This window comes from Camelus ferus, chromosome 9 (assembly GCF_009834535.1).
Source record: "Camelus ferus isolate YT-003-E chromosome 9, BCGSAC_Cfer_1.0, whole genome shotgun sequence".
Taxonomy (NCBI): Eukaryota; Metazoa; Chordata; class Mammalia; order Artiodactyla; family Camelidae; genus Camelus; species Camelus ferus.
The window spans coordinates 79037040-79061662 of record NC_045704.1 but is presented as its reverse complement, the minus strand read 5'-3'; the positions used below and the strand labels follow the sequence as shown (position 1 = coordinate 79061662).

Here is a 24623-nt window from a genome sequence, read left to right as displayed (position 1 = left end):
TTAAAAAAAAAAAAACTTTCTAAAAAATAAATAAAATAAAATTATGACATATGAGATAACCACAGGGGAACAAATAAAGGTCACAATGGGTGTTAAGCAGCCTAAGTGTTTGCCTTGAGTAGAACTTGGAAGACCAAAAATGTTTCAAGTAATTTTCTGTCTTCTTAGAGATGGAAGCTTAGGGCAGACTACTCATCTAGTCATTCACCATTAATTCCATTGAGAAATATTTAGCAATATCCTAGTGTGTGCCTGGCACTGTGCTAGGCACTGGGGACACAAAGGTGAGTAAAAGAGACATGATCCATGCATCCTGGGGGTGACTCTAGGAAGGGAGAGAGTTGTTACACAACTAATCTCAGAAATATATGTGTAACTATAAATCGTTAAGTGCTTTTAAGAAAACAAAGGAAACAGTGTGATCTGAGGTTGTAAAAGGAGGATCTGATTTAAATGGGGTGGAGAAAGTCAAGGTTTGGTCAAGGTTATCCAAATATAGAGCAGAGGCCCTTGTCTAGGAGAGAGAATGTAAAAGGTGGTCTTTGTTTCCAATTTTCAGATGTCCTCTCCTAATACTGGGAATCATTGATGATTCCTGGAAGATGTATAGGCTATCGTTCAAGTCATTTCTCACAGGAGATCAGAAGCCAAGACTCCAAGGTGGCTTGAAGGACAGATAGCTGAGCTTCTGTGAACCTCAAGCTGTGAAGAGGAATTGTACGGGACTATGGACCGCGTTATTCTGTACTGAAGGACCCATTCTTTGGAGGTGTTTTGTTTTTGTTGTTGTGGTTCTAGTGCTTTGTGCCAAAGGATAGGATCACATCCGGTGTCTGGGGCAGCAGTCCCCCTGAATGTAATAAACCTCACCACTGTCAATCATCCTGGAATATGTGAGTACTGAGGCAGGGCTGGACTCAAGGGCATTTCCACCGCAGCCAGGTCCCTGCAACATGGGGGCAGAACCTGGGAGCAGGCAGAGAAGTGCCAGGAAAGGACCCATCTGCAGAACCCAAGAGCAGTGATACTCTGTTTTCAAGTTCTCTGTTTTGCAGTATACTTCTCTTATCACAAGACCTTCAGCAAGTCCTAAGAAACCTTATTTCCTGATCTCAGGTACCACTGTATGGAACTGGAGATAGAACCAATGTCCAAGTTGGGCAAAACAGTACAGGGGAGAGCAGGAGTTGTCTTGAGACAAACATGCATAACCATGGAAGGAGAAAGTAATAGTTTGGATCCCTGTTGCAGACTGTGATGACAAGCAACTGCCAGAACTGGTCTGCGGAGCATGTAAACACTTTTTACGGATTTCCCAGAAATACCTGGAAAGAGGAGCCTGGTAATAAACAGTGCTTCTGCAATTAAAAAGAAGAAGCTGAGACTACAGTGATTCGGGCATTAAAGGGATATGTGAAGTTTGGACTTTGGAATTACTAATCTATTCTCTCTGGTTTTCACAAGCACCCTGCAGAGTGATTTGGCTATTTTGGGAGAGTGAGGCGTAGGAAATGCCTAACCCAAGGCAAGTAAGCGGCAGCCTGGGGCTAAGTCCAAGCACCCCAGACCGTTGTGTTGTGCCGTGTACATTCCCTGAATGAAACTGACCTGTGCGCTTCCTTTCAAGACCTTTGGGAAAAGTGGGCTGGTTTATTTTCTTCCGCTCCACAGCCAGACTCTGAGAGAATAGCCAGAGGAATAGGGTGGGGGACAGTAACCACAAGAAGAAAAAGGGGGGAAAACCTTTTCTCTTAGCAGAAACTGAAGCATCTCATTTTATCCTTTAACTTCCCACTTCCTCATCTACAGATTAATCCACACCTATACCCATTCCCCCCAAACAGAGCTCTTTCTCCCATTTAAAGCCAGTCTTCTGCCAAAGCCCGGACTTCATCGTCTCCCTCTCCTTTCACATCTTTTTCCACCTGCCTCTCTCTTGTACTCTACATCTCTTCCCTCCTGCTTCCTCCCCTGGTGCCCATAAATATGCTCTCATCTTTCCCATCATAACCCCGCACTTTAATCCCGAGTTTCCTTCAAACTATGGACCAATTAACTTCTTTTATATTGTTATCCACACTTCTCAAAAGTGTAGATTTACACTTGTTAACTTCATCTCCTTCCATCCCAATAATTTCTCAATTCATTCTCATTTATGCCACCCTCATATCCTAATGAACACTTTCAAAAAACGTTTTAAAGTTTCATGTACTTATAAAAAAGTTCATCAAGGTGTACAGTGCAAAGAATGATCACATAGTGAACATAGTAAACCTCTGTGTCTGCCACCAGATTAAGAAATAGAACATTACTAGCACCCCGGAAATCCTGTAGTGTTCTTCCAACCATTACTTTCTCCTTCCTCCCTAAATGGAGCATCATCCTGACTTCTCATTCCATACATTAGTTTTGCTTGTTTTTAACTTTGCGTAAATGGAAACTAACAACATGGCCTCTGTTTGTGTCTGGCTCTTCTGTTCAGCATTCTGTTTGTGTGATGTGGCTATGCTACTGCAGGCAGCCGTGGTTTATTCATTCTTACTGCCGTCTAGTACTCCATTTTAAGAATATGCGGCAATTCATCCATTCCACTGTTTATGGACATTTGAGGTTATTTCCAGTTTGAGGTGATTTCAAATAAAATTCAATATAAATATTCTTGTATACATCTTTTTGGTGGGCATTATACACACATTTCTTCATCTGTTTTTAAAGGAAGGAAGTAGTTTGGTTGTGAGACAGGATGGACGGGAGCAGGGCACAGCCACTCAAGGAATAACAGCAACCAAAATGGTGGAAGATTCACCTCCTAGCTGGCCTTGAGGATTAAGAGGTTTGACTTCTAGCAGACCTGGAGCTTCATTATATGCTCATCGTAACAGTGTGATCAAATAACATGCCCGCAGGCACCATGACAGTCCCAAGGCTAACCGCAAAAGGCCAAAGAATGGGCCATGGTCTAATTCCTGGTAATCTCAGCCCCTTCCCCAGGGCAGTTGGAATGATCCCACCTGTAGACGTGTGAAGCTACCGGACCATAAAAACTGACAATACCACACCTAGTGGCCTTTTCGCTCCCTCCCCTTCAGAGACGGCCCGCACTCTGTCTATGGAATGGAGTGTGTACCTACTTTTACTTTAGCCGGAGCACCCAATGGCCGCACTTATTTCCTTGCATTTCTCTTGCCTTACACTTTATGTAGTATGTATCTCTCTAAATAAATCTGCCTTTACTTAGTGGTGGCTCGCACTTGAATTCTTTCCTATGCAAAGCCAAGGAACCACATTTGTGGGGGCACATCCCAGGGTTCAAGCGAGACATGGGACACAGCCCTCCTCAAGCCCCACATCCGTTTTCCTGCATCAGTTGGGACCACCATAAAATAGGTTGGGAAAAATTAAGGCACAATTATAGTCAGCCAATTGGAAAAGTTAACCATGAACAACTACTATACTCACACAGAAATGCATAAGACATGAATGCAGCCAAAAGAAGGTACTGGGGGAAGATATGTCTCCTCGTGTGTGGAAATAGACAGAATATGGAACAGAAACTGTGCAATTAAGACTGTGTAATTCAGCACAAAATTGCATAGGCCCAGAGTAGAAGCAACTTTTAGAACCTCCGGGCTAAGACTAGACAGTTTAATATCAGGCTGGATTCCTCACTCCTGCTCACCCATAGTCTGTGACAGGAGAGTCACCTGGAGACCACGCATGACAGAAGAAGGGGGCTGTAGGTCTGGGGGACATTTCTGTAGATCCCAGACATATATCTGCCACAGTGTCCTCTTCCCTCTGCCTTCCACACCTGAAATTGAAGCTAAAATCTCTGTGAATGGAAAATTTTCATATAAGCTCTGCACTCTCTCTACGGTTTCCACCCTACAGATACAGGTCCTGCGAGGGAGAGGGGAGCCAGGGCAGATTCCAAGAAATAAGTGGGGCTTATCAAATGCAAATTTCATCCCTGACAACTGAAGCTTGAAATCTGGGCATACATGGAAGCCAGCGAAGGTGAGAAGGGTGGAGAGGAGCTGAAAGGCTGTACTGGGGTGCGGCTAGCTGCAACTGTCCTCACCATCCTCATCATTATTATCATCTCCCTTTAAATTTAATCACATAAGAGTTTACAAAGAACTTTCTATCCCTTAACTTTCACATCTATGCGGGTGGCAGGGCCAGGATTACCCTTATTTTGCTGATCTGCCCCAGAACAAGCTGGATAGAAGGCGGGGTCAAGACCCTAACCCGCATCTTCAGTCCCTCCTCAAGAGCCGCCAGGTCTCGGGTCGGTTCCTTGGGGAAGCGGAATCGGAAAAAGAGCAATGCTTCTCCCCACGGGGGAGAAGGACAAATACGGGTAAGAGATCTGGAAATGGCCAGAGGCTAAAGCAGTAGCAGGGGTGAGATGGATGGGTTGGAAAGGTGTGCCGTCTCTAAAAACTCTATCCCCTTCTGGGAAAAGTCCGGAGCCACCAGGAAGGTGCACAGATGCCCACCGGGCGGGCACTCCCGGCGCTTGCCGCGGAGGTAGAGGGTGACTTCGTTGCGACCCCGCCCGCATTTGGGGACTGCGGGGCTCGGAAAGTCACGCTTCCCGGGGTGCCCCACGGAGGGTGGGAGCGAGGTGGCACCGCCCCTCCCGGACACGCGTCGAGCGCCCTCTGTCACCCCAGCCGCCCAGCCTGGGGCCGAGGGAAGAGCGGGCCCGCCCAGGTGCGCCGGGGGTTGGGCTGGAGTCCGGAAGGTGCGCCGCCCCGCCCCGGGCCTGTTCCCTCGGACTCCCCCCCGCGTGAAAGTGAAAGTGTCTGGCCCGCGGAGGTCGCGCCTTGGGGGGCGGGGCCGGCGTGGACCTGGGAACTGGCGCCGGGCACTCGAGGGGCCATGGATGGGCTCGGCCGCCGCCTGCGAGCCAGCCTGAGACTGAAGCGCGGCCGTGGGGGTTAGTGCCGGGCCGGGGCGCACCGGGGCGAGGGTGCGGGGACAGCGAGGGGACCGCGGGCCAGAACAGGGCTTGATCGGGGCAGGGGGCCAGGGGACGGCGGTGCGGAGGGTTGCGATCCGAGAGCAGTCTGAGGGTCATCGCTGGGGGCTGGGCAGGGGTCAGGTGAGCTGGAGGGAGGGCGCAGGTGGAGGTGGAAACCGGCTGGTGGGGACTGGGTCGGAGGTCAGAAGAGAAGCCATGCCAGCGGGGGTGAGGGGGAGGCTGCCGGCCAAAGGAAGCCGTTGTGGGGCCCCGGGGCCACGTGTCCTTCCAGCCAGGAAGCTTGTGGGGCAACCGCAGAGTTCCTGCAGCGCCGGGGCCACGGCGCGCCGCCCGGAGACCCCGCCTCAGCCCCCGGCCGCCCGCCCCACCCCGCCCCGCCCTGCCCCGCCTCGTCTCGAGGTCCAGGGACGCCTCCGGTGGGAGCCCGCGACCCAGCCCCGCTCGCGGCCGCCGCCCACCGAACTGGTCTTCCCGACGTGCTCCCCCCACCACACCACCCAAGGGCGGCGGAGAGCCCTGGAGAGTGCGGCCGCAAGCAGAGCTGGGGTGGAGCCTGTTCAGCCGATTCCTTAGAATCAGACAAGTCTAGCGCCCCACCCCTGATCTTCTCTCAGTGAAGTGAGAATATTTCTTCCGTCCAGGGTGGTGGGGATTCAATTAAAGTCAACATTCGTTTCCTTTCTTCTCAGCAGGGGCGCTGAGCTTTGGAAGGCAGATTAGGAATTCATTCATTTTTTTTCATTCATTCAACAAACATTGCTGCTTACCACTAGCCAGTCCGGTGGCCAAGAAGCCATAACCCTTAGATAATTTGCCCAGAGGTCCCACCTTCTGAGAAGAAAGGAGCTGGATTGGAGAGTAAGCAGGGGTCAGTTCTCAGACAGCCCACCTCTCTTAACACTGGCAATCAAAAGGTGGAGTGAGACCTCCTCTTACTCCAAGCCCCAGAGCAGGAGAGCCCTGCAGGGAGAGACTGGTGCTCCTTCTGCCATTACCCCTGCCCCCTACCCCCAGCCCTTGCCGTTCTTCCTAAACACAGTTTTCCAGTGTCTATCTGGTCATTCATTTCCTCTACCAAGGATCAGAGACCATGGATGGGGACGGAGGCCTGGGAGTCTGTGGTGGCAGGAGCGGATGTAGGGTGGGGCTGGTGGTCCCTCTCCTCTGGAGAGCACCGGCCTGGTCATTCCTGGTCTCCCTCAACCCTCAGAAGTCTAGGTGAATGGAAGGCATCGGTCTGCTCCCTGCAGCCCAGAGTTGCTCCCACACACCTGGTCCCAAAACAGGGCTGATGATTGTGCCCATAGGAGCTTCCTGGACATTGAGGACCTGTGGATGAGCAGCCAGTATGACTTGACCTGAGGTCTGGCACCTGTCAGGCCAGGGGACTGTGCCCTCTTCATCTTCCATACTGTCCTCCGCCTTCCTGGGGAGTTCCCCGTCCTTCTTTGCCTTTTTGGCTCCAAGGCAATTGTGTGGTCGGAGGGTGTGTGTGTGTGTGTGTGAGTGTGTGTGTGTGCGTGTGTGCGTGTGTGTACACGTGCATGTGTAAATCATCTAGATGGGGAGGAGTGTCAGTGGTGGTGGTCTTGGGTTGAGAGCAGCCAAGCTAAAAGAGGAGGAACCAGCTTTCCGGATCAAGGTTCTAGAAAGTCCCTACACCCGAATTCTGCTAGTTCTGGGACTTTTCAGCAGAGGGCTGTGGGAGGGGCTTCCTGATGGAGGAACAAGTGTAACCAGACTCCTGACTTCCCTAGAAAGGGTGGCTCCCTTCTCAACTGAAAACTCAGGATAATTATTTCTTTCTAAGGCGCTGAGGATTAAATGAGATGACCTATATTAAACATGTGTGTTTGATGGATGTTTTCTCTTCTGTTAATTAACCCCCTTTGAAAGGGAGGAGAAAGCAATCTTTATCTGGATTTTTTGGACCTCAGCCCCAAAGTCCAGTAACTTCTTTTGAGTTTGTGAGTTTTGCTGTGCTCTTGGCTCTCCTGATAAAGCAGGAAGAAATGGGCCGAAAATGCAACTCAAAGAATTTAGGGAAAGAAATCATTTCCCGAGGTTCTGGAATGATCAGTAAAAAAAAAAATTGAGGGTCTCTAGGTCTTTTGCAAACAGGAGGCATTCCCCATTTGTGGGATGTTTGGTGTGCACTGCATCCAGAAGGCCAGAGCATAGACATGAATCCCTCATAATTCCCACTCCCAAAACTTTCTGTTGGTAGTCCCTAAATAGTCCCTGAATCACTCTGTGCCTCAGTTTCTCCATCTGTATCAGAGATGCTTGTTCCTCGGACAGGAGGTGAGGATTGTGTTGAATAGTCTGCGCAGGTTGCGAGTAAGGTGTGGCGACAGATCCAAGTGTTCCAGGTCATTGTTCCCACAGTTACAGTATTTGTAACATCCTTATTTATCGTGGTTAGCATTATCCCCAGGAGTCACGGCTGGGCCACTGAGTACTGGCTTTTACTAGTCCCCAGAAGCCAGGTCTGGAGCTGTTAAGGGCAAGCAGTCATCTCCCCTATTTCAGCACCCCACTTTCTTCCAGAGGGCTACTAACTCTTTACAGGAGTGGCAGACCCTGGCACCAAACCTTTTTGCCTCCTGGCAAAAGTCTTTTTCTTTTATCATGTGCATTTACACATTCAAGGGTTTGTGTGAGAATCCTAGGCGATTCCTTATTGCTATCCTTTCTCTCTTCCCCATCCTCCAGACACCAATCTGTACCCTAGAGCCCCAGGGGCCTGCTGCTCTGCTTTTAGCCTGGCAGAACGGTTGACCTGGTCCAACAGGCATAAAAGACTGAGCAAGAGTGGGAGTGGGGTGGAGATCAGACAGGTGATTTCCACTGCCACTGAGTGCCCCTCAGGCTGCGGATGCAACCAGTCCCTTACAGTACACCAGGGAGAATGTCCTGAGTCCTTCCCATCTGGGAGGAGGGATTCTACACTGGAGCCCTGGAACAGATCCCATGAGACAATAGGTCCCAGGAGCCCCTTAGGATGTATCGCAGCGGGTGAGAGATGCACCACTGTAGATCGTCCTGAAATATTAGGAACTCTCCTGCTCAGAGATGAAATTTGCTCTCTATTTCGCCACCAGGAGAGGAGGCTTTTATGTTTGTATTGATATCCAGGAATTCCTCTTACTAGAACAAATTTCTCCACTTAGATAATGATTGGGCCAGGTCTATTGATCTTAATCAGGGGAGGCAGTGACATGCTCTCTGTGGGGAGTGTTTGGTCCCGCGCTCTTGCTTGTAACCTTGAAGTCCTGGAAGTTCCACAGCGGAGCAGGTGGCCTTGCAGGGGTCATCTGCAGCTGTTGACCAAGTTAAGAAGAGAGAGGTCAGGAATCGGTTATGAAGACAGAAGATCCCAGTCCTGGGGCCGGCGAAGTCCAGCGCTCACAGTTTGATGCTATCAGGCATTCTTCATTGTCCGGAGGTTGTAAGGAAACTCGTTTCACAATCTGCAGCCCAGAATTGAAAGTCCTTAGCCCAGAAGCAGCCGGGCTTTGGAGGTGTTTGCCTATGACCTTTTCTCTCACCACACCCTGGGGCTCTTGGGAGGAGCTGAGGTCTGAGCTGCAGTGCCAGGATGCTGTCTCTGTCAGTGCGGGCGTTCTGCTGCCTTCCTGGGTCCTGTCACAACCTTCTTGCTCAACCACCGGGTGCGCAGGATGGAAACTGCTCTCCCCGATCTGGAAGACAGTGCGTGGCTTGGCTTCTTAGAGTTGTGGCTGGAGACTGAAACAGCCGCCCCTTTACCGGGCTTTCTGTAACCAGACCGTGTTGGGGGACAGGGAAGCTCTCCATGCCCTACAGGCCCAAGAAGATGGAAAGACGAGTGGTAGGCAGGATACTCAGGCGCCTCCCCAACTGGCTGCTGCGAGGACGCCGAGCAGGTCTGGACTGGATCGCCCACTTCCCTTTTTCCGGGGTGGTCCTCTTCGAGGAGGTTGCTTCTTCCTTGAAATGTTTCTTTTTCTTCTTCCTTTTATATTTCAGCCTCCACCTGGCTCCCCATGTGACTGTGCTCGGAGGTTTCCCCTTTTGGTCTGCAGAGTCGGTCATGCCCTCTGTGGGGGTTGGTGTGGTCACAGCCACGTGGCTCTCGAGCCTGTTCTGATTTATTGAGTCCAAGTCTGCTTGGGGCACAATGTCTCAGGTAGTCAGAGTCTCTGTCACCCTGGGGCCAAGGGCCTCCCAGGCGGCCTCCCCAGTACATTTCCTTGACTGCTGAATCTGTGTTTTCTTTCCTCCTCTTGGCTCCTTGTGGCTCCAAATCTTCCAGGGCAGGCAAAGAAACTGTCCAGTTGGCTCTGATTCTGTGCCGGGATCTGAGGCGGTGGGCGGGCTCCGGGGACCTCAGCGTTGGCATGGCGGCTTGGAGGTGTGGAAGTTGCCCAGAGCTGCACAGCCTCCACCTGGGGCTTGGATCAATGAGATACCAAGTGAGCCCTGGTGTCTTGGTTTCAGTGCCTCTCCGGGACAGTTCGGGGGAAGCTGTAAAGGAACCAGAAAGAGCCCAGGAGCACTATCTGCCCAGCTTTGCTGGAGGGCAGCATTTCTTTGAGTACCTCCTTGTGGTTTCCCTCAAAAAAAAGCATTCAGGGGAGGACTATGAGCCCACGATCACCTACCAGTTTCCTAAGGTAAGGACTGAAGGAGGGGGCCGGGGGTGGAAGAGGACTGCGGTGTTTGAGAGGCGGTGGTGGTGGGGGTGCCCTTTCCCTCCCTGACTGGGGCTGGAGTCTGGAGCTGTCCTGAGCTCACCACTCCTGTTTCCTGCAGGCCCAGCCCTGTTTTCTGTTATCACCCACAGAATCTAGGTCTGGCATCTTTGTGAGGAACTGACCTCGGCTCCCTAGCCGGGAAATGAGGCTAGTTCTTCTGCCCTTTTGGGGAGCCTCCTAGTTCTTTCAAATTCCATCCTCAGCCACCCTGCTCTGTAGAGAAGCTTACCTTCTGCCACAGGTTCTTGGAGGAACCCTTTCCCTGCAGTGGATGGGAAGGAGAGGGCAGGACAGGTACATAGCTGATGAGCAGACATCAGTCTCCTTCTTGTCTGGTCCTGCGGTGGGTGAAGCGGTGGGGTTAGCTTCGCTTACCCTGTCCAAGCGGCGACTGAGCTGGCCACATCTCTTCTCTGATGTGGTCCTCCCAGGAAGCCAGGCGGTCTCTGGGCCTTTCTGTATTCAGCATGGTCCTGGCTCCCTTCCTAACTATGTAGATCCCTGGGATACTCAAGTCCAACTCAGGTTCATGTAGCCTTGGCCCAGGAAGAGCTCCTTCGGCCCTGGGGTTGTGCCAGCCAGAGACCAAGGATGCAGTCTCTGTGCAGAGTGACGGGCAGAGATACGCTTGGAGCCGCAAGCCAGTAGAAAAGCTTATTCTCAGACTGCTTTCGAGCCTCAAGAGAAGCCCACCAGGCCTCAAGCCCTTTCCACCTGCTCGTACCTCCAGCAGCCCACCTGTCTCTTTTCCTCTTCCTTATAGAGGGAGAACTTGCTTCGGGGCCAACAGGAGGAGGAGGAGCGGCTGCTCGGAGCCATCCCCTTGTTTTGCTTCCCAGATGGGAATGAGTGGGCTCCACTCACTGAGTATCCCAGGTAATTGCCCGGCCCTAGGACAGAGGAATCTGGGATTGGAGGAGAAGGGATAAGTGTGAGCCACGTGATTCCTGCGCCCCTCTCAGATGGAGTGTATGCTGATTTCTCACCAGCTTCCTTCCTGATGGGGAGGGACCGGAGTTCATTCATTTCTAAACATTTGCCTGGGGTCGGTCTCTGGAGGCAAGCAATCTTAGCTAACCAGGTTGACCAGTCCTTTCTGTCCAGAGAAGGGCAAGTTTCTCTCACCTGTCCTGGGAGTGAGAATTACTGTGTTTTGACTGCCTCTGACAGAAGACGGCCTTAAGAGAAGGCCTTTGGTCTCTAAGGAGTCCCTTGTATGGCAAAGTCTTTTATACCTTGAGTCCTGGAACTTGACTGCCTGAGCTCGAATTTTGGCTTTATCACTCATGAGGTGAATGACCTTGGATAAGAAACACTCCCTCAGAGTCTCAGTTCCTTCATCTTTAAAGTGGGGAAAGTCATTGAACGTACCTCAAAGAGTTGCTCGGAGAATTAAAGGAGGTGATGCATTTAAAGCTTGACACCAATAAGCACTTTAGGTAAATTACTGGTGTTCCAATTACTCTCAGGATCAGTCAGCAGCTCTCCTTGACCCATCTCACCCGCCTTGGCACCCCTCTGGTGCTGGCCGCCGTCCTGTTTTAGAAGCTGGTGAGCAGGTGCTAACTAGGTCTTGTCTGCTCATCCTCAGGGAGACCTTCTCCTTCGTTCTGACCAATGTGGATGGAAGCAGGAAGATCGGATACTGCAGGCGTCTCTTGGTCTGTGCAGCTCAGAACTGCCCCCTCTTCCCTGCAGCCTGCTCCGCTCCGCAGCTGGGGTTGCTCAAGCCTCAGCTGCAAAAGCCAAGTCTCCCTGGCAGTGGTGGTTGTAGACTGAGCACAGCCCAGCACCTGCTGCCATGTTAGTGCCGTCTGCAGCCTCACAAGAATGAGGACACACACCCCTCCTCACCCACCCCGGGGACCTTTGCTTTGGTCTTTACTCTCTCCAGCTTTCAAGCGTTCCTGTGTGGGGGAGGCTTCAGCACAATCTGCCCTCCACCATCTCTATCCAGGCCTCGTTGCCTTGGCCCCTGGGGCCTCCCAGAACCTGGCCTGGGATTTGAACATGGTTTAATCCTTGGGTCTCTCTACGGCACTTTCAGAGCGCCCCCCTCCCTAGCTTTTTTCCTCATCTCTACAGCACACATGTTCCCTCTTTGCTGACCCCTGATGGTGTTGGTGCTGCCCATGAGCCATCCCCCCCTTAAGGCCATCTTTTTTTTTATTTCAGTGACCGCTCTGGCCTCCCTGCTGCCGGTCCCTTGAATGGGACCTCTGTGCAGCCAGGCCTTTCTCCATCCGGCCCACCACCCTCGGGGAATCCCCCAGCCCCAGCCACCAGCCCCGTGCCCCATCAGCCCCAGCTGGGCGGAGGCCCTGGGGGGGAGGCTGTGGCACTGAAGGAGCCTCTCTGTCCCTGCAGCCCGCCGGCCGTGGCCCTCGCCTCCCCAGGGTGTACTGCATCGTCAGCTGCATTGGCTGCTTCGGCCTGTTCTCCAAGGTAGGGGCGGAACAGGATTCCTCGGGGCCAGTTGGGCCTGTTCAGCCTCCAGGTCTGCCTGGCCGCCTGTCCTGCCCGTGCTCCCTGCACTCCTCCCCCACGGTCGGGGTCAGGCTAGGCACACGGGGGGAACCGGCAGAGAGGTGCTTGGGCTTGACTTGATTTTCGGGAAAAGTGGAAACTGAACCCAGAAGACTACTTCCCCTGCAGCAGAGAATCCGCTGCTCTAGGGCAGAGAGTATAGCTCAGCTGTAGAGCGCATGCCTAGCATGCATAATGTCCTGGGTTCAATCCCCAGTGACCAGTGATTTCCCTAAAAAAAAATTAAAAAAGAAGAAAGAAAGAAAGAGAATCTAGTAAGATCTCTAGTAAGAAGGCAGCTGGAGCAGGACAGTGGGGAGAGCTCCACATTTGGAATTCGGAGTTTCAGTTTCCTTGTCTGTCGAATGCATCCCTCCCCTTCTATTTCATGGGTTGGTATGAGGTGATATGTGAACAAAGCAGAGCACTAAACAAATATATAGACTATGCAATGGGACTTGGGACTTGAGGGGGCTCCCTCTGACTCCTTTCAGGGTAGAAGGGAAGTTGAGGTTTCCAAGGATTTCTGCTGTAGCTAATTTGTGTGGCTCTGTGCCTGAGCTGGGTTCAGAGAGGAGTCCTTCAGAGTGGATGGGACATGTCTTAGTGGCACAAAAGGGCGTCAGTGTGCTCTGCCACAGGCATCCATCCTTTGGAAGGATGAAGGCAGTAAACTCCGTCAGCCTTTGCTTGGGCGGAGTGTTCATCTGTGCGGAGTTCTGAGCGATGGAGGCCGTCCCTCCCTGGGGAGTATCCAGTGGAAGTTGAAGGGCAGAGTGGCACCCAGCAGGCCCAGCTTCCATGCTCCTACTCCAGCCAGGACAAACGAACAAGGTACCATCGTGGATGATGAGTTTACTCTAGGACGACTTCCTGGGGAAGGTCGTCTATGTTGATGTTCGGAGAAAGGAGGAATATGGATTGGTAGACAGAGGATGAAAAGAATAAGGCTAGGAAAAAGGGGGTTTTGTGCAGGAGATAAACAGCAGACTTGTTTCTGCCAAAGAAGAAAGAGAACCAGTTAAGGATTGGCTGGACCAGCGTGGGAGACTCACATATGAGATCTCTGCCACCCGCCCAGTAGCATCCCTTTGAGTCATGTCTCCTGGGGTCCTTTTTTGTGCAGATCCTGGATGAAGTGGAGAAGAGGCATCAGATCTCCCTGGCAGTCATTTACCCATTCATGCAGGGCCTCCGAGAGGCAGCCTTCCCTGCTCCTGGGAAGACCGTCACCCTCAAAAGCTTCATCCCCGACTCAGGCACTGAGGTTGGTGAGCAAAATGGGTGAGACCCTCCCCAGCAGGAGGGGCTGGGTTTCTGTGGCACGGCTCCTCATGGAGCTTCCATTCAGCAGGTTCACATTCAGAGAAACTGAGCCAGGTAGGGAGTGGGGCTTGGCTTGAATTATTCACAGAGCTAAATATCAAACCCAAATTTTCTGATCCTTCCAACCTGATGCTCACAAGGACCTAGTCACTGCTCAAGCCACCAACATTTTTATTTATAATAAATAAGCTATGTAAGCTGAGGCTCCTGGTACTAGAATGGCCTTTGCCCCCAGCCCCTAAACTGCCACTTTTCCCCATTACCTCCCTTATCTTCCTGTTTCTGTCCTGTATCTCTACCTTATGGCGTCCACCTGTCTGTTTCTTATCACTCATCCCCAACCCTGAATCCCCACCCATGCCATATGGGGGATGTTACTGTTTTAAGACACTGAGCGGACAACGCAGCAGGTAGAACATTGTTTTAAGAATTCCAGCCCTGATCCATGGTACTCTGGATAATCTGAGTGTCCCTTTGAACCTTGGTTTCCCCATATAAGAATAAGAGGAGGGGGCTAGGCTTTTTCACTTACTCAAAAAGCAAGTATGAAAGGCCTGCTGTGCTCCAGGGTGCACTATTTTCCAGCTCTGAAGTGGTAAATAAAATGAATGTGGTTCCTGACCTTATGGAGCTAAAAGGCCAGTGGGGGAGGCAGACGTTAAATAAGTAAACACACACATGAATAGATAATCAAAACTTGTATGATTGTGACGAAAGGAAAAGAAAACAGGATCCTGGGTGAGAAAAGGGTGAGAAACACGTGTTGCATTAGGGGGCCCAGGAAGGCCTTTGAGACAACAAGGAGGGTAAGAATGAAGAGATAAAATGTGGTCAATTAACTACAATTTAAAAAAATAATTAATCAATCAACAATTGAAAAAAAAAAAAGAAGAATGAAGGGAGGAGAGCAATCCAGAGAAGGAAAGAACCTCAGGCAGGAAACAGCATGACATGCTCAAGGAACTGGAAGGGGTTGATGAGACAAGCGAGGTGGGGGAGATGGTGGGGGAGGCAGGGCCTCGAGTGCCATGCCAGCGTACATCTGCATTATCCTCAGAGCAGAGGGAAACTGTGGGTGGATTTTTAGCAGGAGGGAGACAGGATCAGATTCCCTCCTGCAGGGAGAATGGTGTGGAGACTGGTAGAGGCCCAGCTTTCTGGGGTCTGTGTGATTTTTCAGTGTGCTGACCCCCTCTCTCTCTGGTTGCCCCACAGTTCATCTCATTGACGCGGCCCCTAGACTCCCATCTAGAACATGTGGATTTTAGTTCTCTGTTGCGTTGTCTCGGTTATGAGAAGATTGTTCAGATCTTTGCCTCTGCTGTGCTGGAGAGAAGAATCATCTTCCTGGCGGAAGGTCTCAGGTAGGTCCAGCCACTGAGCAGCTCACCTGAACTGATTGGCATCCCTGGGTTCCAGGGAACAGACCCGAGGGTTCTCCAAGGAAATCAGGCCATAGGACCCGTGTGCTCACCCTGCTGCCTCCCGGTCTTGACCTGCACTAATTCTAGAAAAATACGCTTTTGCAGTCCCCCGTTTCTGCCTTCAAACTTAATTGCTGCCTAAGCCTGAAGCAGGTCCCTGATTTAGCCCTGAGAAGGGCTTGAAGTACTCCTGTGACAGCCCAGGTGGAGACCAGTTAGGGTGGATGCAGACATGATTCTTTTCTTGAAACGCTGAGGGAGGGAGGGAGGGTGGAGGACAGGGCAGGAAGCCATATAATGGTATGGAGTTCAAGCCCATCATCCTTAACTGCAAACACATCTTATTTGTCCACTTGTTCACTCATTCAACAAACATTTATTGTGTGTCAGCTGTTTACCAGATGGTAAACTGGTATCGGGAAGATACAGACATACAAGATGTGGTCCTTGACCTGAAGGGGATAAAGAATTATGTAGTGAGTGAAAGCACTGGTGTTGAAATCAGCAGAATAAGGTTCTGGTTCTTTCCTTCAACCTTTAGCTACATGATTTTCTGTAGGTTAGTTTCTTAACTTCTTAAAGTCATGATCCCCTTGTCTGTAAAATGGAGATATTGACTGTGCCGACCTCATCAGGATGTGGTGAGGATTAAATGAAATAATCCCATTAGGTAAGGAGCACCCCGCCAGGCACATATTGGTAAATGCTAGCTGTGATTCTTAATAATAAGCTCGCAGTTGAGTATATTCCTGTGTATAGTTGAAGCAGAGTAATATCATGTCTTGGTCTCTACCTCTTAGGGGCTTCAAGTTTGAGAAAGATGGGGAGACATGTGACAGAACAGAGAAGGGAGAAGGATCATAAAACAGGAGAAGGTTGAACTGTTCACGTCTGGGGATGAAGAAAGCTGATGACATTGGGCTTACAACCTTGGTTTTTATCTTTTAGGGAAGAAGAAGAAAAGGATGTTAGGGACCCAAATGTTAGGTCAGAGGGTCATGTGAATGTCATGGGTTTTAGAGGACAGGAAGCTTGGGCAGGGAATGGGGTCTGTGGGTTGAAATTCCTGTACAAACCAGTAATAACCAAAAAGGCACCAGTGGTAGGCTAATCCTTGAGGAAGTGGTGTGAGCTTTTATTTTTTTGGAAATAGCTCTTCCACTTTCGGCCCTCTAGGGAAGTGAGAAGTTTCTATCCTGGGTAGAGCTGGGATTCTGTCCTTTTCCCCCTAAGATCGGTGTTTCAGAAGTGAAGGCGACTCCAGGTGTCCTCTGGCCTGGCCATGGGCTCACCTCTGGACAGTAACTTTCTTCCGGGAGACCCCACCTCTCCCCACTTCTTTCCCACACTGAGTGTTTCAGGTTTCTGAAGCTCAGGCAGGAAGGGGACTTCCAGTCAGCCCAAGTCTTGGCTAGACTCTCAGAGTCTCCATCTTTCTAACTCAGGAAATGCTAGCTTGATACCAAGAATTGAAACAAGGTTTCCGCATCTGTGTTTATATTGGCCGTGGCTTTGGGGCAATTTGAAGAAACGAAGAGCCATGAAAGCTAGTGGAGAATAGAGAAGACAGAGGGTGGGGTTGTGTGTGTGGGTTGAGGGGGGAGTGGGAGGAGCTGAGCCCCAGTTGTGACTTAGGCAATAATTATGCAGGGATGCTTCATTGCAAAGGGTGGAGGAGCCACCTCTGTGGGACTTTCCGGGTAGAAATTGCTGGTAAGAGGTTCCTGGAATCTAGGAGTTTCCCACACAAACACAGGCACCAACCTGGTAGCTTTAAATAACCTCCTGTGGCCAGAAAGAGCCGTGAGAGTTAAAGGCTGGGGATGAGACATAAAGGGGGGAAATAAGGCTTGACCTCTCTGCTCTACTCCAATGTTTACATATTTGTCTCCTTAACGACACTGGAAGTTCCTTAAAAGCAGGGTCAGGCTCATACTTCCTGGTATCCACATCCTTGGCCCAGGGGTGCACATAGAGAAGGGCCTTAATCAATGATCTGTTTGAGTGGAGCCATTTCTTCTCCCCTCCTCTCTTTAGAGCTACTTCTCCCCGCCCCCAGTAGTGAGTTGAGGAGACTAACTGGGAAAAAAGGATCAAATAGAGGCCCCATCCTTGATGAGAGGAGCCTCAGCCCCTCCCAGTTTCTGCCCTCCCCTCCCAGCTACAAGGAGTCACAGCTCTGAGACCAGCCTGGCTCCCAGACTTGCTTTCATATCCCCTGGGGTAGCACTCAGCTGCTGCTGCCTGTGGTGGGCTGGGTGGGGGTGGCGGCTCAGGGAGGCCCCCCTGACTCTGATTCTCTGTGCCCTGTCCCCAGCACCCTGTCTCAGTGCATCCACGCTGCTGCCGCGCTGCTCTACCCCTTCAGCTGGGCACACACCTACATCCCTGTTGTCCCCGAGAGCCTTCTGGCCACTGTCTGCTGCCCCACTCCCTTCATGGTTGGAGTACAAATGCGCTTTCAGCAGGAGGTTATGGAGAGCCCCATGGAAGAGGTATGATGCAGCAGGAAGAGGGCGTGATTTGGAGCGAGGCAGACCAGGATCCGGATCCCGGCTCTGCTGCTAACAGCTGTGTGATCTGGGGCAAGAAGCTTAACTTCTTTAAGCCCGGGCTTCCTCATCTGTCATACTGGAATGACGATGTTCAGTTTCTAGGGACCCCAGGGGAAATGATGTGCATAAAGCACCTAGCCCGGTGCCTGACATATAGTGGCTATTCAGTAAGTCTCTGCTTCCTCCTCCTAAATGATTTCCCTTTGGGCTTAAGGGGTAGCACATCACTTATTTCAGGGGTCATCCAACTGCCCTGAGCCAGCTAGTCCTAGTCAGCTGGCCCTGGGTATCCCATTATTCTCTTAAAAAAATTATTTATGTTTGTGTGTGTGTTGGGGGATTAGGTTTATTTATTTAATTATTTGTTTATTTTAATGGAGGTACTGGGGATTGAACCCATGACTTCGGACACCCTAAACACACACTGTACTATTGAGCTATACCCACCCTCCCAATTTCTCTTCTGAGCACAGCTGGTCTATACAACACACACCCCACTGGAATTTATCCACATTGCTTGGACGTGAACTAACATAGCCTTCCTGAAAACAATGAGTCTTGAAAATGCTGATTTTTTTTTTTTTTTTCTGTAGCAAGGATCATCTTTCTGATTAGCTCAGAGCTCTGTTGGCTAATGAAGATATAGGTCCAAATCCCCTTTGATTTTGTCAGCTTCTTATTTCTTGGCAGTGCCCCCAGTACACCAGAGAGCTCAGTGGTGAAAATGGGCATACGTAACATAAATCTATCTCCAGTGTTTGGAAGAACAACTCAAAACAGGGGCTTTGCTTGAATTGTCAATAGGAACTTTCAAAATATAGCATGTTACTGCAGTCTCAAGCCAGAAAAGCTACTTAGTTGTGTCTGCACTGGCTGACCATGGACTCCCTCTGTGTAGACAAAGGGCCTATGAAAGGGAGAGGCCAGGTCCAGAAGTAAGGTATGAAGGCATGAGACCAGCCCTAGTGGGAAGATTCTCATTTACATAAGAAATAACTGAGGTCCAGTGAACTCAACTGACTTATCTGAGGCTGCACAGGCGATGATGGAGGTAGAACCAAAAGCCCTTCTTACCAAGTGCTGCTGGGAGATAGAGAAGCAGGCTCTGTTTCCCGTCCTTGCGTCCCCGGCCCAGCCAGCCCTCCTCAGAACTGCTGAGTACACATGCCCTTTGAGCCAGCCTTTGCCTTGTGACTAACTGGGCCAGAGTATCAGCCCCATGTTTAGCAATAAGACTTAGGATGTCCCAACCCCAGAAGTTTTGAAACTTCCCGACGCTGCAGCTCCCGCCCCTTGTAAGCTGTGGCTCCTCCCCCGGTGGCCTGGTGGGAAGACACCCCAAGGTTAATAGGACTCCTGTTCCTACTGTCTTAGAGCCTTGGCTTGTTTTATTTCTCAGCAGCTGCTCTGTGAAGCGGGCAGGGGATGAGGAAGGCAGAGGGCCAGGGGCCAGGGTAGGGGTAGGGGGATTCCGACTCCCCATGTCAGCAGCTCTCTGGAAGGCACTGCTTGACAGGCAGTAATATCCCAAATACTGGAAAGATTTCTGGGAACAACTTCACAAAAAAAATGTTCACACACTTACCTCCCCCTCCCGCCCCCACCCTAGATTGAAGAGCCTGCCCTGAATAAAGGCATCTGAGCTGATGTATACAAGAGGTTTCAGGCCTGAACTAGTTCAACTTTCCTTCCTTGATGATGGATAATTACAGGGCCCTCTCTGTCTTTTGGCATGCTTTCCTGTTCCTCTCTTTCTTTTTATTTAGAAGAAGGGAGCACAGAGGGATCATTCACCCTCCGGTCAAGACTAAGGGTCACAAACTGAAAAGAGGGGCCCAGCAGGCACCTACGTGGCCAGCGCAGGCGTTGGGGGCTTACGCTCATCTGTTGAGCACATGCCTTGCCTAAAGGAGGCAGGTGCACTCAGTTCCACCCGAATGTGGACCAGTGTCAGAGCTCCTACCTTGTCCAGGGAAGCCCCAAATCCCAAGTTTATGTGAACTTTTCCATTTAAATACTGGAAACTCATTCAATTATTTATAAAATAATCTGAGGCTCAAAGATGCAGATCTGCCGGTTGGAATCCAACCAGCAGGATGCCTGTTCGTCATCTCAGGTCTAGACTGAAGGCCCCTCAGGCAGGGACGCAGCTGGTGCTAGAACTCAGGTCCCCCAGGTTCCAGGCCTGTGCTTGTCCCGCCTGCAGCCTATGGACACATGGTCTCCTCACCGGCTTTCCTTCCCTCTTCCTGCTGACCCTGGGCTCATCTCCTTCTCTTGCTGTTTCCTGCTGGGAGGCCCAAAGCTCTGAGGGCTTTTTTTAAAAATAGAAGTGCAGGCAGTTGGACCTAAGGTTGTTGTAAGCATTCAAAAGTCGACATCCTTGTCCTAAAGCCAACCAGAGGGAAGGGAGCTGAGGAGAGCTGTGGGGAGAGGGCTGCAATCCCAGGGACAGCACAACCTCAGCTTGGAAACTGGTTCTACTGTCTGTTAGCAGTATCACCTCGGGCAGCTTAACTTCTTTGGGTCTGTCTCCTCACCTGCAAAATAGGCATAGTACCTGCCTCGACAGGACCGCTGGGAGGATTAAATGAGATAAAATCGGCAAAGCAGTTATGGTGTGTGCCTTGTACTAAATGTCTCACATGTAAAAGCTGTTAGTGTGAACCTCATTTTACTAAGGGAGTGAGTGGCTATGCGGTACCCGTACTCTGTACCCCTTCTCCCTCAGCTCTCTCCCTTACTCCCCCTTCCCACACTCTCATCCCCTTTCCCCAGGAAAGAGGGGAATGGTGAGAAAGGAGACCATCAGCCAGGAAATGAGAATTGCAGATGCTGCCTTGGTTGCTGCTTGGGCTGAAAGGTACAGCCACAGGCAGACGTGGAGGTGCTGAGGCCTCCCGAGGGCTATGAAGAAAGGGGAAGAGATCAAGCTGTCCTGCGTTTCTTTCAGGTCCTGTTGGTGAATCTCTGTGAAGGAACCTTCTTAATGTCAGTAAGTGTCTGGGTTCAGACCCCCGTCAGCCCCCCCACCAGCTCAACTGCTCTAGTCTCACTGATGCTCCACTCACTTCAACCAACTTTAAGTACTTCTGTTGAGTGAGAACTCACACTAACAAGACCTCTCCGCTCGCAAGGAGCCCACGACAAAGACGCACGTGACTTCACCAGGCGATTGGTGTTAGTGCCTTTAGAGCAAGGATATAAACCAAGTACTACAGGAATGGAGAGACTTGCTAATGTTTAGAGTCAAACTGACAATCAAGAAACAGCTTCTGTTTGTTTCTCTATGTGGCCAATTGTTTGGGGGTGAAGTTGGGGGTAAATTTCATGCCCTCCTCACACTCTCTGCCAACACCTCCCTCTACACCTCCTCTGTGACTCCTTGACCTCTGAGCTCTGTCCTCTCCTAGGTTGGTGACGAAAAAGACATCCTACCACCCAAGCTTCAGGATGACCTGTTAGACTCTCTGGGTCGGGAGATCAAGGAGTCACAGAGTAAGTCCTACCCTTTCTGCAAAGAGCTTGAGGGCATGATTCCCAACAATTCCCTTCCAGAACTCAAATGAATTCACTCAGCAGCCCTGGGCTAGTCCCAGAGGCCTGGATTCTAGGGCAAGCGTAAGTATGAGGTTTTAGTTTTCCTAAGCAGTGGTGGAGAACCCAGACCCAGTCTCCCGTTTTAATCAGTCATCGGTAATTATGAACCCTACTGCATCCCTTCCCCAAGAGCTTTCAGCCTGCAACGAAAGCCACTTGGAGATAAAAGTAGGTGGTTTCAGCCATCTGTTACCCTCTGAGATGATCTCTCTCTGTCCTCTGCAGCTCCGGAACAAATCAACGAGCACGTTTCAGGCCCTTTTGTGCAGTTCTTCGTCAAAACTGTGGGCCACTATGCCTCCTACATCAAGCGGGAGGCAAACGGGCAAGGCCACTTCCAAGAACGGGCCTTCTATAAGGCTCTGACCTCCAAGGCCAACCGCCGATTTGTGAAGAAGTTTGTGAAGACACAGCTCTTCTCCCTTTTCATCCAGGAAGCTGAGAAGAGCAAGCAACCTCCTGCAGGTATACAGGGACAGCCCTCTATCAATCTAAGCCCAGAGGGTCACTGTCTCCAAGTCAGGTGTGGCCCTAGGATGACGAGGAGGGAGGAGAGGGCACTCCTCTGTAGAAATCCACAACAGAGCTGTCATCTTTTCAAGTCGGATTGGAAAGAGAGACCCTGAAGCCTAAGGAAAATGCCTTCTGGGCTGACATTTTGCAGAGGTTGCTCTATTCATCAGCCAGCAGGAGGCCCTGTGCTCTTTGTTTTAGTCTGGAGTTAATTCCTATTAGTTATTCTTTGCTTTAGGCCCCTTCGGGCCAAAGTGAATACCCGGGTCTCCAGAGGCCTGTGAAGGCACGGGAATCCTGGCAGGAATGTGGGGGTGGGGGAGCACGGGCAGCAGACAGAGAGGATATTTCGGACCCTCGCTCCTGAGCTCATCTTGGTCTGCCTGGCCGGATTAGATGCCTCTAACACCTGTATCTGAACCCACAGGCTATTTCCAACAGAAAATACTTGAATATGAGGAACAGAAGAAACAGAGGAAATCAAAGGAAAAGACTGTGAAATAAGAGCTGTAGTGAACAGGCGTGACTAGACCGACAAGCCAGTTTTGGACTTTGGCCCCTGCCAGCACGGCAGGATCAGCGAAGCCCTCAGTCCCCAGAATCCACAGCCTTCTTCCGAGTCCTGGTAACCAGGTCTTGCTTCAAGTTGGTGTCTTGAATTTGGGATCTCTGGAATCAGCTATCTCAGGACTTTGGAAGGCTCTGACTTCTGTGCTCATGGAGCTGGGCACAAAGCTGCCTTTTCTGCAGAGGTGACACAGGGCAGCAGACAGTTGTACCGAGTGTTGTAGAATCTTCGATGTTGCTGTCACTGCCCCCTCCCACTATTACAAAATCCTCAAAAGAGGGACCAGTTATGGCCCAAAGGCCACGTAGAAAAAGAGGTCTGTGGACATGTGAGGATAAGAATAAAGATGACAACGTTCTTGTCCTATATATGTGTATCTCTGGCTTCCACTCTGGAGAGAGAACCAGCAAAACAAGGATAGATGTGAGACTAAACTGGACTAGATGTGGAGGACCTGGTAATAGTGCCCAGAACTCAGGCTGTGTTTGGAGCAGCAGAATTACACAGGGGTCAGCAGAGTCTCTAACATGAAGGGTAAGGGAACCTGGTAAAAGCAGCAACAGCACCAGGGGCGGGGCAGCAGTTCTTGGTTCTCCTTAGGTGGGCTTTCCAGAGTCCTGGGAGGAAAGGCTGCTGCCAGAGTGAAGCATTTGTAGTCCAGGCTGGCTTGAGGGTAGGCATTTCAGTTGACAGAAGCCAGTGAAGAACACTGCACTGCTTCCAAAAATTGGTCTGTCTGCCCGTCACTTCCAGTTTGGAACTTTCTGTTTAGACACCCTACTTCCTACTTTGTTGAGAAGCCCAGGTCAACTCTTTAGCTCAAGGCGGAGGGATCCTCACATTGATACTTTTTCCCCTTTGGGAAAAGAGAATCATAGTCTTAAAAATCCAAGGGGTTTAGTAGTCGGTCCATCTTTATACCTCTACTGACAGCTTCTGTTCAAACACTGTAAGGGGTCAGAAATTTTTAGAAGCATCGTGTCTTTCAAAAATTCCATCAATTAATATGTGTATGTGAGTGTGGTCCTCAGGGGCCCCTGAATTCTGTACAAAGAAAACAAATGTTGTTGGAGGGTGGGATAGGGGGCTGGGGTTGCCAAATTTAAGTGCAACCCAATATAATTTTATTTTAGGGGCAGAGAGACCCACTGCAGGTGGCAGATGCTCCACCGTGCACCTACCACCCCAGCTATGCTGCTACTCTGCACAGCTTCTAAGAGTTAATGCATGTCTTTAGGTAATTTACGGCAGTAGTTCCTAAGCCTAGTTTTACCTCAGAAAGTTTTAGAACAAGGACTGGAATCCTGGAGAGCTTATGAAAAATAGGAGGCCCCGTCTCAAACCTACCAAATCATCTCTAGAGATAGGACCTGGGAACCTGTATTTTTTTAAACTTCTTCAGGAGATTTTGGTACCTAACCAGGTATATGATCACAAGAAGAAGCAAGGCCAGCTGAGGTTCACATACCCTTGATCTGATGCTGATAGTAACCTAGAGCTGAAGGACACACACACACCAAATACCTGAATGTCTTCCAGATTTCCTTTAGGCTGAAAAAGATCCTAGCATCTGTTTGTAGCTATATCCCACTAAAACCTACTATGGTGTAGGAGAGAGCCCTGGACCAGGATTCAGAAGATGTGGATTCTAGTCCCCATTCGGAAAAGTAGCAACTGTTGTGACACTGGTATGCCGTTTAGCCTCCCACACCTCAATGTCTCCTGCAGGTAATTAACATCTGCTATATCTGACAAGACAAGGATGTAACTTTGCCAAATAAGTTAATTAGCCCTTCTTCTTTTTCCTTTGTCCAAGCTTACAAAATTTGATCTGCCTTTTTTCCTGTATGCACTTCTCTACTCCAGATGCTGGAGAAGTTGCTAGCAAGCAAAGGTACTGAGAAATGTCCCTTTCCTATTATATTCTAGCAAAGAAATAAAAGATTTCACTGTCATTGCTAATCAAGATTATATGGAACTCATGGAACCATTAAAAGTGCAAGAAAGAGTTCCGGCTGCCAGGCAAGGCCGCACAGCTACTGTTTACCTCTGATTATGGAAACAATGTATAAATAAAAATCAGTAACAACATACCTCATTTTAGTCAATAGTTTAAAACTTTTCTGCTTGTCTCCCTCTTCATTCAAGCAACTGAACTATCTATGTACCGTGGAAACAGATCTGGTTTATAGTTAGAGGATACTTGGTTTTCATTTCAAACTGTTGTGCAGATATTGAGCAGCCAGAAAAGGAGAGCACAAATTTTCAAGAGGCCCAAGCCTCTTTTATTGACAATCTGGGGGAAGGGTTTGAGATTCCTAAAAGACTTATACTCTCAAGGGTGACAACTGCAACAAAACAAAAAATCTCCTGAGAGGGAAA

At 50.2% G+C, this 24623-nt stretch overlaps 1 protein-coding gene across 2 annotated transcripts; it reads left to right on the top strand.

Annotated features, from left to right (window-relative positions):
• The first annotated feature begins 4695 nt into the window (after positions 1–4695).
• Positions 4696–24334, top strand: DENND2D (DENN domain containing 2D). Of its 2 annotated transcripts, none has more exons than XM_032487307.1 (12): positions 4696–4945; positions 9473–9648; positions 10493–10605; positions 11321–11390; positions 12097–12174; positions 13382–13522; positions 14797–14945; positions 17323–17500; positions 20514–20555; positions 20974–21058; positions 21386–21625; positions 22101–24334. In XM_032487307.1, exons 1-12 carry the CDS (start codon positions 4888–4890, stop codon positions 22175–22177), a joined length of 1407 nt encoding a protein of 468 aa, XP_032343198.1. In that variant the 5' UTR covers positions 4696–4887; the 3' UTR covers positions 22178–24334. The 2 variants fall into 2 exon arrangements, with proteins under 2 accessions (XP_032343198.1, XP_006182935.2); XM_006182873.3 differs by lacking the exon at positions 4696–4945 and adding an exon at positions 7056–8898 and having other exon boundaries at positions 22101–22588.
• The last annotated feature ends 289 nt before the right edge of the window (positions 24335–24623 follow it).